The sequence below is a fragment of the Aphanomyces astaci genome (assembly GCF_000520075.1).
Source record: "Aphanomyces astaci strain APO3 unplaced genomic scaffold supercont1.15, whole genome shotgun sequence".
Classification (NCBI taxonomy): Eukaryota; Oomycota; class Saprolegniomycetes; order Saprolegniales; family Verrucalvaceae; genus Aphanomyces; species Aphanomyces astaci.
Genome location: NW_009798278.1, coordinates 134,274 through 147,670, shown reverse-complemented (window position 1 = coordinate 147,670; position 13,397 = coordinate 134,274). Strand labels below are relative to the sequence as shown.

At 47.7% G+C, this 13,397-nt stretch overlaps 2 protein-coding genes across 2 annotated transcripts; both read right to left on the bottom strand.

The window, feature by feature from the left end:
* Positions 1-4,472: 4,472 nt before the first annotated feature.
* On the bottom strand, positions 4,473-5,313 carry H257_07268 (hypothetical protein). Its single transcript, XM_009832734.1, has one exon. The coding sequence runs from the start codon at positions 5,057-5,059 to the stop codon at positions 4,601-4,603; it is 459 nt and encodes a 152-aa protein (XP_009831036.1). The 5' UTR covers positions 5,060-5,313; the 3' UTR covers positions 4,473-4,600.
* Positions 5,314-8,380: 3,067 nt separating this feature from the next.
* Positions 8,381-12,501, bottom strand: H257_07267 (hypothetical protein). Its single transcript, XM_009832733.1, has one exon. The coding sequence runs from the start codon at positions 12,469-12,471 to the stop codon at positions 8,518-8,520; it is 3,954 nt and encodes a 1,317-aa protein (XP_009831035.1). The 5' UTR covers positions 12,472-12,501; the 3' UTR covers positions 8,381-8,517.
* Positions 12,502-13,397: the final 896 nt, after the last annotated feature.

Sequence of the window (13,397 nt, the reverse complement as noted above, 5' to 3'; positions counted from 1 at the left end):
AGATTCGACGACTTGCACACGGCGAAACGTGGTCCACCACACCAACCCCAGCATAGTCTTGATAAATTACACCTGTCAACAAATCTGCGGAGAGGAATTCCAGGTAGTTTCTACCTGCTGGAGGTCGAAAACGACCTGTTCTTGGGAAAATATCGAATCAACGGGTAATCGTCCGAATAACCCTTTTCTTTGCACAGATAAGACGCAGAACTACTAACATACAGATGTCGCGTAGGTCCCTAGAGTTAATCCATTTGGTTAGTACAAATGCGACATTTCTCTGTTCGGTCGTAGGTACACGATTGTAAGTTATTAATTTAAATTCACGTAGCTACGAGCTTTACTGTTAGCTAGGAAATTATGGGAAAACGTTCAATAAATCTGGATACCGTTCAGCCAAGACTGACAACCGTTCAAGCAAATTTTCTTCCCATAACCCTGTAACCCCAGGACTTCGTTCTACCCCCGCGTGCACATACTTTGACGTATAATGCTAAACCCCTAGTAAGAGTTGAGGTGGTCAGAGCACAAAAATATGCCTCATCTAACTAGAGTTTATTACGTACTTTGAACGGTTTTCAGTCTTCGCTGAACGGTATCCAGATTTATTGAACGTTTTCCCATAGTTTCCTAGCTTACAGTAAAGCTCGTAGCTACATGAATTTTTAAATTAATTACTTATAATCGTGTACATACCGAACATAGAAATGTCGCATTTGTACTTTCCCAACGGATTAACTCAGCTCTGTAACCTCGGACTTCGTCCTACGTAACCCCAGTGGGCATATGCAGGTGCATGTCATTCTCTTTTCGGGTTAACTTGCATCCCAGTGGTTAGCTACTGCTAACTACTGAAATGCACATAACCCCTTGCTGAAATGTGTTGTGCTCATCATACAAGACCTGGGAGTTCCCTTACTATCGTACTAACAGTAAGTATGTACTTATTTGTGCAACAACCAGGACAATTCTCCGAGAACAGGTAGTTTTCGACCTACAGCAGGTATACGTATACAGTACTAGAAGTAACTACCTCCTCCTGGGGAATTCCACAACTGTGGAGGTGTACCCAAAAGAACGGTCGAGGGTTGCAGGACTACATATATCACTACACTCACTCCACATGGCGACCCCAAAATACTGTACTATTAATAGTACAATTCCCTCATTAAAACATTTCCACTGTTGTTATTCTCAGAAAACACGGCAATATGAGTCTATGGCCCTCACCTCTAACTAGGGGTTAAGTGCATCTCAATGGTTACTGTAGCGATAGCTAACCACTAGCGATGCAACTTAACCCCGGTGATTTAGCATCGGATGTACTCACCGGGGGTAGGACGGAGTCCCAGGTTACAGGGCTACGGGCGAAAAGGTGTATCCAGATGTGATAAATCCCTCATTGAAACAATACTACTCCGGAGTACATATTTCGGATAACAGTGGAATTAGTTTAATGAGGGAACTATTCCTAAATACTTCGTACAATGTGCTCGCCGACAAGAATTCTACTACCGGGTACCGGTAGTATTACCTTGTGGTACCGGTACCAGCAAGTTTACGATTCGCGTCATACCGACCCATTTGATGTTGATCACCTGAAGCTCCGCATTTTGAGGTTGGCACACCTTGTCTGATGTGATATTGGTCAAAACGTGATTAGCCTTACGATACAGTAGGATTGACTTTCACGTTAAAGTAAAACAAAGTATGTGAGGTCCAAGCTCTTGTCTCGGCCATAACTGGTACCCGAACGGTGGCGAAGGCTCAATCCGTGATTGGTTCGGTAAATCTGCATCATCTGTCTGTCCACCAACATGCTGGTACCGGTACACCCAAAGGTCGTCGTCTAGAGGCTGTGAATCCTTATGTCTCAAACCAGGCCGTCATATTGTAGAAGCCCTCAATCAAATGGACATCATAGGAGAAAGGGGGGTGTCGCGGGGGGCTAGAGATGGGAGCAGAGCCTCCACACAGGAGCCGCTGCATCGAAGAACACGCCGGTCGGATCGGGGGGCAATGCTTGTAAAGGGCGGTGTAGAGATTTGTAAGGCAATGGGATAGAGCCTGTGCTTGGGCTTGTGTGGGGAGAGGGAATCAGGCATTGGGCGAAATCAGGCAGAAATTGTCGTGAACAGCCGCACAGCAGTCGTACAAGAACGTTCGCATTGCTAGCGTCCAATGTGCCTCGATCTCACGTGGTCCTAGGGAGTGCCGTGTGTGGTTCAGAGGAGCCACATGCGGTTGTTGAGCAAACAAGTAGCTAGTCGTTCTGGTTTTAATATAGATTATGTTCCTCTAGGCCAACCGTCGGCATATCGTACATGCGCCTACTTTCTACCGGTACACCTAATCTAAATCACCAAACAACCCAGGCGACGAAACGTTCTACTACAGTAGTACAAGGACCAGTTGTAGTTCTGATATACATATGCTACACGTCATCAGGAACATGCGAATAGATCCTGACGTTAGCTTTAACAAGTTTTGATTACCTATCATGAACTTACCGTAACCACCACAACACTGGTACTACTAGTACAGTACATTACAGTACTTTGTAGTACAAAATTGGCATAAGTCCTCCCTCTACAATGTACTATTAATAGTAATTCATACTACAGCGTCGTTGGTTAATCGAACGGTAGTCAAGTCGTGGACACTGGTGAAATCGAATCCCAACTCCACTATACGTATACTACGTAGTACATCGTGCAGGAACATCAGGCCAGGGAGATGCGGGCACAGGACACAAACACATGACTACAGTACGTTATGAAGTATTATAGGTCCTTGATTATTCCTTCAAATCATGGTGTACCATTGTCGAGGGAATACCAGTACTAGTACATGGAACGTTATTCAAGTTGTCACGTGCGAGTCAACCAGGGCCACTTTCATGGAAACAAACGGCGTATACGCTGTACATACGCTAGACAGTTACATATATTATTATTCGCTTGAACATCTTTATGCTGATATTTATATGTAAGTATGAGTATTTTTGTTCATCCCCATACACAATTCATTACGTTTTGCGAAACGATTTATACATCGTGCAGATTGTGCATGCATTAGCGATGTAGGTCAGCGATTTCTCAATGTATACTGCACAACGGGCCACGAAACTCTCTATTCCTCATAACAACAATCAACACTACCAAGATCACTTTGTTGCATGTCGCCTGAATCAACAGCTGTATAGAACTTGCCAAATTCGTCGTATTTCACGAACAATCGTGTACATGGGGGTATGATGCCTCATGCCAGAGAGAGCTGTGTATGCACAGACCATGCTGCATAGGCTGAGCTAGTAATGGACTATCTTGTAGTACGAGTAGTATTGCTGACGGTATAACAAGGCTCGAGAAAAGCGTCATCAAAGTTCGTCCATTTTCGATATATGCGCATGTCGACATGTCCGAGTACAAAAAATATATTGTATCCGCAAAAGTCATCAAATATCCGGAACAGTTCTGTTTTCAAAGCGAAACGGCGCGAATTTCTAACATGTACTAGTACTTGCAGTGAGTGGTAGAAGTACAGGAGCCAAATTCCCTCTCCAACAAGTTGGATAACTGCAAAGAAACTCCAGATTTTGCTTTCGCCAACCAGAAATGCCTCGACTTTGGCCTTCCATAACTTCGTGTTATGATGAGTTTTCGCCAGTTCCCGCATCTCCCTGCAGTGTAAAAAATACTATCAATATTACTAATAATAGTATTTCGTAACACAAGTATTAATAATACTCCTCCGGACAACTATTAATACTACGTAGTACTAATACTACTAACGATTGCGAAAGCAATACTTACTACTGTAGTGTACTAACTATTTTAATAGTTAGTACGTCGAAGTATTTTAATACGTCGAAGTCGGTGTAACTTACTATTGAAATAGTAAGTTACACCGAGTAGTACGGTAGTAAATAGAATAATTCCCTGATTAAAACAGTTTCACCCAAAATACTGTTTCAATGAGGGAATTATTACATCCGGATACACCTTTTCGCCAGTAGCCCTGTAACCTGGGACTCCGTCCTACCCCCGGTGAGTACATACGATGCTAAATCTCCGGGGTTAACTGCATCGCTAGTGGTTAGCTATCGCTAACCACTGAGATGCACTTAGCCCCTAGTAAGAGGTGATGTGGTCCGAGCATACAAAGTTCCATATAAACCTAATCGAAACAGTATTTCGGGTCAAAACAACAGTGGAACTGTTTTAATGAGGGAATTGTACGTACCAGTAGAAAATAACATGAGAATCCAGTAAAAACGTTACACAGAACACACATACGAACATATGAGGCAAGACTTTGGCCATGTGTTGGAACGACTGTTGGACAGTCCATCGACTGCGAATAGACATTATGATTGACTGAGCGCATTTATGTGCTACAGTACTACGTAGTGCGGCACCTCCCTCCAACGGCGAAGGGATGCGGGGGGATAGTGGTCATATTGTACTCCTTTGAAAGCAAAACCTCGATATCAAGAGACACTCGAGTAGTATAATATTACAGGAAAAGTAGGATACAGGAATTGGGGCTTCGAGTTGCCTGTCGATGGTGGGTTTGGTGGGTTGACGTTTCGGACGGGTCATAAAGCCCACTTGGCGCAGTCCACTAGTTCCACAAGGTACGCCATGGCCTCTTCCATTGACAGCTCGGAGTCGGGGAAGCCTTGACTAATACAATCCTGGTTGAATTCTTCAATCCCAATCACCACGTCCACTGCCTCCACCTCAATTTTCACGCCTTCCTCAGCAGCCCGCCCCCTTATCTTCCTTGACACGTGGTCGCTCATCATGTCCACATCTTGCCGAAGTAGCCTTTCTCGGTACTTTTGGGCATGGGTTTGAGCTTGTCGAGATGTTCGGGTGCCGATGAACTTGGCGATGGCCTTCCACGGTCCTTGGGGGAACATTTCAATGGCTGCAAGGAATCGCTTGTGTTCGCCGCTGGTCCAAGTTCCGGTGGCGATAGTGGTTGACATGGGGCGTTTTCGCTCTGGTGCGTGGATGGAAAGTTGTAAAGCTTGCGGGGAAAAGTACTTCATGTTCGCAAATCCAATAATGCGGCCAGCCGTGGAATTCACTTGACTGTGAAATTAATCCATGCGACATGCGATTGGTGAAAGGCCATTTCGTCATAAACTTACAGTGTGCGAGCAGCTGGACTGTGTCTTTGCTGTCCCCTGAACGGTTTCACCATCCCGCAATGTGGTCAATGTAATTTGTACCAACGGTGGTAAAGGGCTCCGCCAAACCCTTTGCCCCTGGCCTGAAACTTCAAACAGCCTTCGTTGTGTATGATGGCGAGTTTGAGTCAATGTATGTAGTATTCATGTCGCATTGATTGTTTCAAACGACGTGCACTCGTATTCTAATTTGCATTTGAGTGTTGGTAAGGGTACAGTAATGTTCTGTTGGACCATTGTACTTCTACGAAGTACGGTACGGTAGCGTCCATGCGAGTGGGGACATGGCGAATCTCAAAATAAAGCTACTATATAGACTGTAGTAGATGTACTACTGTATTTATATCGTTAATCGAGTACTACGGTACTATTAATACTAGTACATACTAGCACTATTTTAATAGTGCTACAACGTGTACTATTAAAATAGTACACGTTGTACTTGGTACTATTAATATTAATAGTACTGTAGTAACATACTACAGTAGTACGTGGCGCCAAGTGCTACGCATAGCGCTTACTAGTTAGTACACTAGTACACTGATTACTACTCCGTAAGTAGTAATAGCCATCCATTGTACATTCTGATGTCACCTTCATGGTTGGAGACTCTGGTGTGGTGGCGGCCAAGCGATTTTGGCTTCGTCGCCTCAACCATGTTATTCGAAAGCAATTAACGCCATCACACTTGCAACAAGTAATACTACACAGTCAGCAATTCATACGTACATTCGGAATCACTGACCTATCCCCACCAAACATGTAAAAGCACTGCCATGAGTTTGAATTTGCAATTCCAATTCCGTAAATTGCATCGATGCCTAACAAAAAATCATACATTTTGCCAGCAGTACTATGCACTGTGGATTTGCCTTGGAGAGGAATCTTGTCCAATCGAATCACATGCGGTGACTCTTTAAATGGAATCGCCCCAGCGCTGAATATTTCCGCTGCTCGCTAACAGCGCTGCTATTGTCCCCGTGAGGAGGCACACTTCTGTACTGAAGCCCCCCACTACACTGTAGCGTTGTCCCTTCATCAATAGGGAGAAGTGTGCAATGATGCATAGAACACAAGGGGGGGCTATTGCTACTAATGCCCCCTCGTAAATGCGTACTACATTGCACGTAATAATACACCTCATACCCACAAACAATTACTACATAGTATGAGGATTGTTGGATTAATCCAAGCTTCAAATCCTCTGTACCAACCAAATGAGGGGCTACCATATACAGAATACAACGATTTGGCCTAACGTTACCACTAGATGGCTCGCTCCCTCCCTCGCCGCGCCAACTCGGTGAGTCATTCCACACAGACCTCTGGTATCGAGCCAAGCGGCTGTCTACAAGGAACGACATGCTATCGGTAGTTGGCCTAAGTGGAGCTTCAAATTTGAGATGAACTTGATATGATTGGCTTATTTACTGGTAAACCAATCATAACTTGGCCCAGAATGGGCCGAATTCTCGAATATGATTGGATAGGCTTTTATTTAGGCCAACTAGCCTGTGTACTGTACTTGTACTAGTATGGGCAAGACATAGTACTGTAGTTCCGAGACACTTTTTGGGACCCTTCGATGGAGGTATTTCTTAACTGTAAAGGGAGAATTCATACAGTTCGTAGGACTTCAAATCATATTGAAATCCGTATTGGTGTTGATGGAAAAATGGGCTTGATGAGTGAGAATACTTCGTAACGTTAACGTTAAGAGCATCCTGGTACGCTACATTGTATTTTACAGTTCTATCCGGATTATTTACAGTTTTGACAACCCCACCGGGCGATTCATGTAATTTCAGCCCAGTTGGCAGCCAATGATATCATCGAACGAAGATGATTGGATAAAATAAGGTACTCAGGTAAATAATACCCTTAGCATTTAATATTTGATTTCTTTGACAACTCATGTAATCTCATAATTACAATAACTTATAGATTAAATACCTTTTAAACTTAATAAATATTACTATTAAGAGGTTCTGAGAATTTCGGTGGTCAAATCTGTGTTATATTATTCAAGTCAAACACCTGGGCGGAATTTACATTTACATAGGAAAATAACAGAATTGAAAAAATGGACAAGCGATACAACGATGGGTCCTGCATAAACTAGTAATAATGCTCCTCATGACCTTGAGAATGCATGTTTTTGCAACCTCATCACACACACGGGCGATGAGTTATGAGACTTCAGAAGTACGACAAGCTGGGCGGAAATATTGCATGAAACACCTAAAATACAGTTTTACCCATTCTGTAAATTGACTGTGAGACCGAATAAGTAGTACTTAGTGAGAGCATCCCACCGGTGCGACTGTCCCTACATAGTCGAGCATCCTTAGCCTGACTATCCAGGGGCAGGTTGGAATGGCGGGCTACTATTGACTATATAGGGCGGGAAGGTAGTCAAGGATATCACAAGTGAATTTCACGTCATCACCGTCGTCCAAAGCAAACTTACTGTATGCCTCGGAGTTCATTTCCGGATATGATAGGTATGCGAATTTTTTATCGTTCTACTGCTGGGGTTGACGAAAATCAAAATACAGGAACTGCAAAACGGTATTTTAGTATTTTAGGTGCGGATGCCCTAACGATACTACTTGTAGTATACGTAGATGGCCAGTTTACATGTAGTGTGCACGGGATGCACTCCTATTGTCCTATGAAATGGCTTGACAGTGAATTCAGGAATAGCCTTTCGAATCGCTATAAAAACCCAAGAAATAAGAAAAAAACGAATACAAGTACCAAAGTACTACTAACACATTTTAAGCTGAAACCGTGCACCATAAACCGTCCCTCCTATTTTGCTTTGATTTGGGTGGAAATCGAAGTATTATTAGGGCAACCTGGATTATTCGAAATAACTCGACTTCGAACGACATTTGAGTATCTCCAAGAATACTTATTTCCCATTGGCTGCCGACAAACTATAATGACACTTCTGATGTACCTGGTACCCAGCTGCAGGCACAAAGACCTCTCAAATGTACAAAATTGTAAAGTACCACATACAGTAGTAGAATATATGCATCAGTGGTAATAAGATCACCGCAACGATCGGCCGCCTCCAAACCAATCGTTCTTGACGAGTGGAGTTTTACCATTCAGTTCAACGTTATTGAAATACGTGGACAGTGTTTGACAGGCTAAATCCTTCAAACGTTATGTACTTCAAATTGTCACCTAACATACAAAAGTTGATACCCAAGGACGAGTCATCAATCAACGCGTTCGACACTAGCGGCTTCAAACATCGGCCTCCACTAATCCATTCAACGTACTAGTATACAACTTTTTTAATCCTAACTAAGGACCTTGTCCAAATAACCCCCTTCTTTGCACAATTCATAGAAGATGCCGGCGCCTGCGCCGATCAGCGCCGCGGGGGTGTCGCATTGGGCCAGCCGGCCTTGGTCAAATACAAGAATGCGGTCGGCGTCCAGCACCGTGTCCAGACGATGGGCGATTGTGAGCACAGTCGACGTCGCAAACTCGGTGCGGATCACGCGCTGAAGGTTCTGGTCCGTCTCGTGGTCGATGGCCGCCGTGGCTTCGTCCATCACGACGATGCGCGCTTGGCGGAGTAGCGCCCGCGCCATGCACAACATCTGCCGCTCGCCCACGCTAAAGTTCTCTCCGTTCTCTTCCACGGGGCTGTCCAACTTGCCGTCCACGGCGCTGATGCGGTCGGCCAGTCGCACCTTGTGCAGACAACCCCACAAGTCGGCGTCCGCAAACTCGCCGAACGGGTCCAAGTAGTTGCGCAATGTGCCTTTAAACAGCACGGGGGCCTGGGGGATGATTGCAATGCTGCTCCGTAATGTCTTGACGCCAACATGGGAGATGTCGACGCCGTCGATCTTGATGCTGCCCCCCGCCAGTTCGTTGATGCGGAACAGCGCCATGGTCAGGCTGCTCTTGCCAGCCCCCGTCCGCCCCACAATGCCGACCTTTTCACCAGATTGAATGTGCACATTCACGTCCTTGAGCACCATTGGATCGTTCTCTTTGTATCGGAAACTCATGTTGGTAAAGGCAACGTCGCCGGTCGTGGGCCAGTCCTTGGCTACAGCGCCAGAAATCACACGGGGGGCTTCGGGCTCAATGTTGGCGTATTCCGCGAGGCGTTCGGGGCCGACCATGGCCGTTTCGAGCTGGGCCCAGTTGGCCACCATCTGTTGGAACGTGGGCAGTATCGTAAAGGAGTAGTTGAGCACGAGCCCAATGAGCCCTGGACTCACGTAGTCTCGCATGAGGATCAGCGCCGTGGACATTCCCAGGAGGAGTCTTGCGCTGAGGAGCTGAATGCGCATGGCAAACCATTGCGTGATCACTTGGGCCGCAAACGATGCTTCGTTGTTAGTGTCAACGTTGCGAAAGTGTTTGCGCTGGAACCGGCGCACCTGCTTGGGGCCGAACGCTCGAATTACGAGCGCGCCTTCAATCGACTCGGAGATCAAATTCAGGAGTGGGGACTTGGTCGTTTTGTTTACGCGCTCCATTTCCCGCGCCGGTTGGACGTAGTATGCCCCGATGACCTTGTACACGTAGATGAGGGGCAGCATCGCCAGCCCGCACGACTTGAGCACCCAGATGGTCGTGGCGAGTGCAAAGATGGCGTTGAATGTCATCGCCATGGACGCGCTGATGTTGAACGGTATGGTGGTGTCGACCGTGTTGATGTCGTTCGAGTACCGGTTGAGGATGCGGCCGATGGGGTTGGTGTCGAAGAATGTCATGGGTGCGCGGATGAGTGCCTTGGTCATGTTCTCAAACAGCCGGCGGGATGCGGGCAGGCCCGACGAGTAGATGGACAGCGTTCGTACCATCGTCATGGTGATGCTGCCAAGCGCCAAGGCAGCGTAGATGGACAAGTAGTACCCTGCTTGGTGGAGGTATTCGTCGGGCGTGGCGGTTTTGGTCTCCTTTCTGGTGGCGCTGCGGCGACTGTGGCTCGCGTCTGCGGGCATCTTCCGGCCTTGCCATATGGCCACCCCTGCAACCCGCATTTTCCCCTTTTTCCTCGCTTGCACGTCTTTGTCGTATGCTTTGGATGCGTTGGTGGCTTGGGGGCGTTGTTCTTGTTGGTCGTGTTTGCCGGTGGGGTGGTTCTGGTCGTTCTGCGTGGCGGTGCCCGTTTCTTTGGGCTGCGTTGTGGGGGTGCCGTGCTCAAACTGCTGGGGGTACGGCGTTGCCACTGACGGGGTTAGCAGGATGTTGCTCTGCTTGTGTTGGCTGGGTTGTTCCCGGTATTGGTGGTGGTTGTCTTTGTCTTCGTGGTCGCCGCGGCGGCGGGCGCGCGGGGGTGTGAGCATTGGCTGGTTGGGCTTGTTTGTGTTGTCGACTGTGGTTTGAATCAGGTGGCCGCTCTTGATTTCGACAATCCGGTCGATACACTTGGACGCGATGATTTCCGGCGAGTGCGTCACCAATATGACTGTCTTGTGGCGCAGCAATCCGAGAAAACACTTGGTGAAAATCTCGTTTTGCACGATCGCGTCCACAGCAGACAAGGGCGAGTCCAGGATGAAAATGTCGGCGTCGCTGTAGCACGCCCGGGCCAAGCTGATGCGGGCCTTCTGTCCCCCCGACAAGTTGACCCCCTTCTGGCCAATCTCGGTCCGGTCACCGGCGGCAAACAGCGCCAGATCTTTCGAAAGCGCACATGCTTCCAACACGTTGGTGTACTTGACGCGGTCGTAGGGCTTGCCAAAGAGGATGTTTTCACGGATGGTCATGTTCTGAATCCACGCCTGTTGGGAAAAGTACGCGACTTGGCCGCCCACAAACACAGTGCCGTCCCCAAACTTGTCCATTTCCCCCAACAAGGCGGCACACAGCGACGACTTGCCTTCGCCCACCGACCCATGCACAACCACAAGCTCCCCTCGCTTGACGGTCAAGTTGACGTCCTTAAACAGAGGTTTGCCAGCGTCCCAGCCAAAGCTGCAATTGTCCACGCAAATGTCGACATTGCCGCTGGCGTACACTTCCACCATTTCCAAGGGCGCAGACAAAGGGGTTAGCACAGTGTGCGTCTTCTTTTCGTCCAAGTTCAGAAACTCCATGATGCGGCGAAGGGCCACCAGCGCTTGCATCATGCTGGCAATGATTTTGGGCAAAGTCATGAGTGGAAGCTTGAGCAAATTGAACAGCGTGAGCGCCGTAAACATCTTGGTCGCGTTCAATGTCTCGCCCATGACCAGCGTGTACGTTGAGAACGACGCGATGGTAACGACCACCGGCGCGCCGTACAGCAGCGCCGTGATGCAACTGGACAGGGAAAAGATCTGCCAGAGAGTTTTGAGTTCGACAGCTCGCTCGGTCTTGATTTTGTCGTGAAATTTTTCTTCCCATGCATTCAGCTTGATGATTTGCATAGCGCCAAACATTTCGTTGACAGACTTCATGCGCGTGTCCTGGTACCCTCGCAGCGCCACGTAGTTGCGGCGCTGGGCCACGACCACAAAGTTGTTGATCACGAGCACGACTATGATCACGCCAGCGCCCACAAACGTCGCCCATCCAATCACGTCGAACAGCATGAACAATGTCACAGCGACTTGGACCGGAATGAGCCACAACTGTGTGGCAAAGATGGAAAAATTGAGGATCCACTGGATGTCGGCGGAAAACATGTTGGCGATCTCCCCCGCGGTCTTTTCGCGGCGGCACTTGGCGTCCAACGCCAGCGATTTGTGAAACAGCAAGTGCTGCAGCGCGGACGTGAGCTTGACCGTGACCAGTTGGTTCTGAAACGTCGAATGGGCAGAGATAAACGCCTGGGCGACGTTCGCAGCAAACAGCGTGACAATGTACTGCAGCACGGCGTGCATATCAAAGGACGTGTCGTCTTCCAAAGCGCTCAAAATGTGCTTGAGAACGACGGGGCCGTACAAGGTGCAGCCGACGGACAGAATTTGCAGCAGCCCAATGCCGACAAAACGACCGCCGTACGAGGCAAAGATGGTGCGGACGAGCGACCGGTGGCGACGAAAGTGCGGCTCGAACGACGCACTCACAACATGGCATTGGTTAGCTGGCTGCAGCGGCCACAAGTCTACCGGGTTGAGCTGCCGCTGGTTGCCCAACTGCAGCAGCGGCGTGGCCCAGTTGTACAGGAGTTTCGACACAAAGCTGGCTTGGTCATATGGGTGGACAGCAGAGGACGTGCGTGGAGGCTTGTGGTCCGTCGTGGGTAGCGACTGGTAGGACGCTGTCGCCTGGGAGGCCGGGCGCTGTTTGCTGGTGACCATGGATCGAGAACCAAACGACCAAACGTCGGCCAATCGTTAATGTGCTAGCTCTCTCTGCACATCGTCGTAGCGTGGAAATCCTTGTCGTTCCGAGGTCGACCAACACATTGGTGAAATTTCAGGTAATGGACAGGTGAAAGGGTATTTACGTGAACATCTACCGACATGTCACATCAAAGTGAAAACACATCATATCCAGGCGTACAGCAATCACGACCTTAACTTTCATTGTGTACTACAGTAACTTCCAAGAGTAATCCGACCTGGGAAATGTTTTTCCACTAACGTTACTCCAAGTATTACTCCAGTATGTACTGGAGTACTACGTACTACGGAGTACAGTACAGTAGTACACTGTCTATCGGTAGCCAGGAACGCGCTAGCAATAAACATACCGCAAGACTACCAGGACTAGTAGGTAGCAGAGTACAGTACTTCGCGATGTGTGCCATTTGTCCACGTCATTTTTACTACTACCTCCGTCCGAAAATGTTTGCTGCAACCAGCAGAAATCGTGGATGAACTTGAAAATAGATGAAGTATAATGTTCAAAAGGTATGTATTTGTAGAGGAGAAATCATGGATCACCAATAGAAGATCTTCGCACCAAAAAACATCCAATCAAACCAGCAATCATGCATGCAAAGCTCGATACTTTATCCAATATATGTAACATGGGCTCTGCATCGTATCCGGATATCCGATTACGATAAATAACATATATCCGGATGATATGCACTGACAAACCCTTTCAAACTGTCATGCGCGGGATACGTGAAAAATCTGACGAACACGGACCGCAATACCATCCTCCATCGGCTGCTAGCACTTGTCAGGCCGCAATCATCGACTCAAAGATCGACGAACTTGCCCAAGAGACAGCGTTGACGATTGAACTGAGCGAATTTTGCTCCCAACTCGAGCTG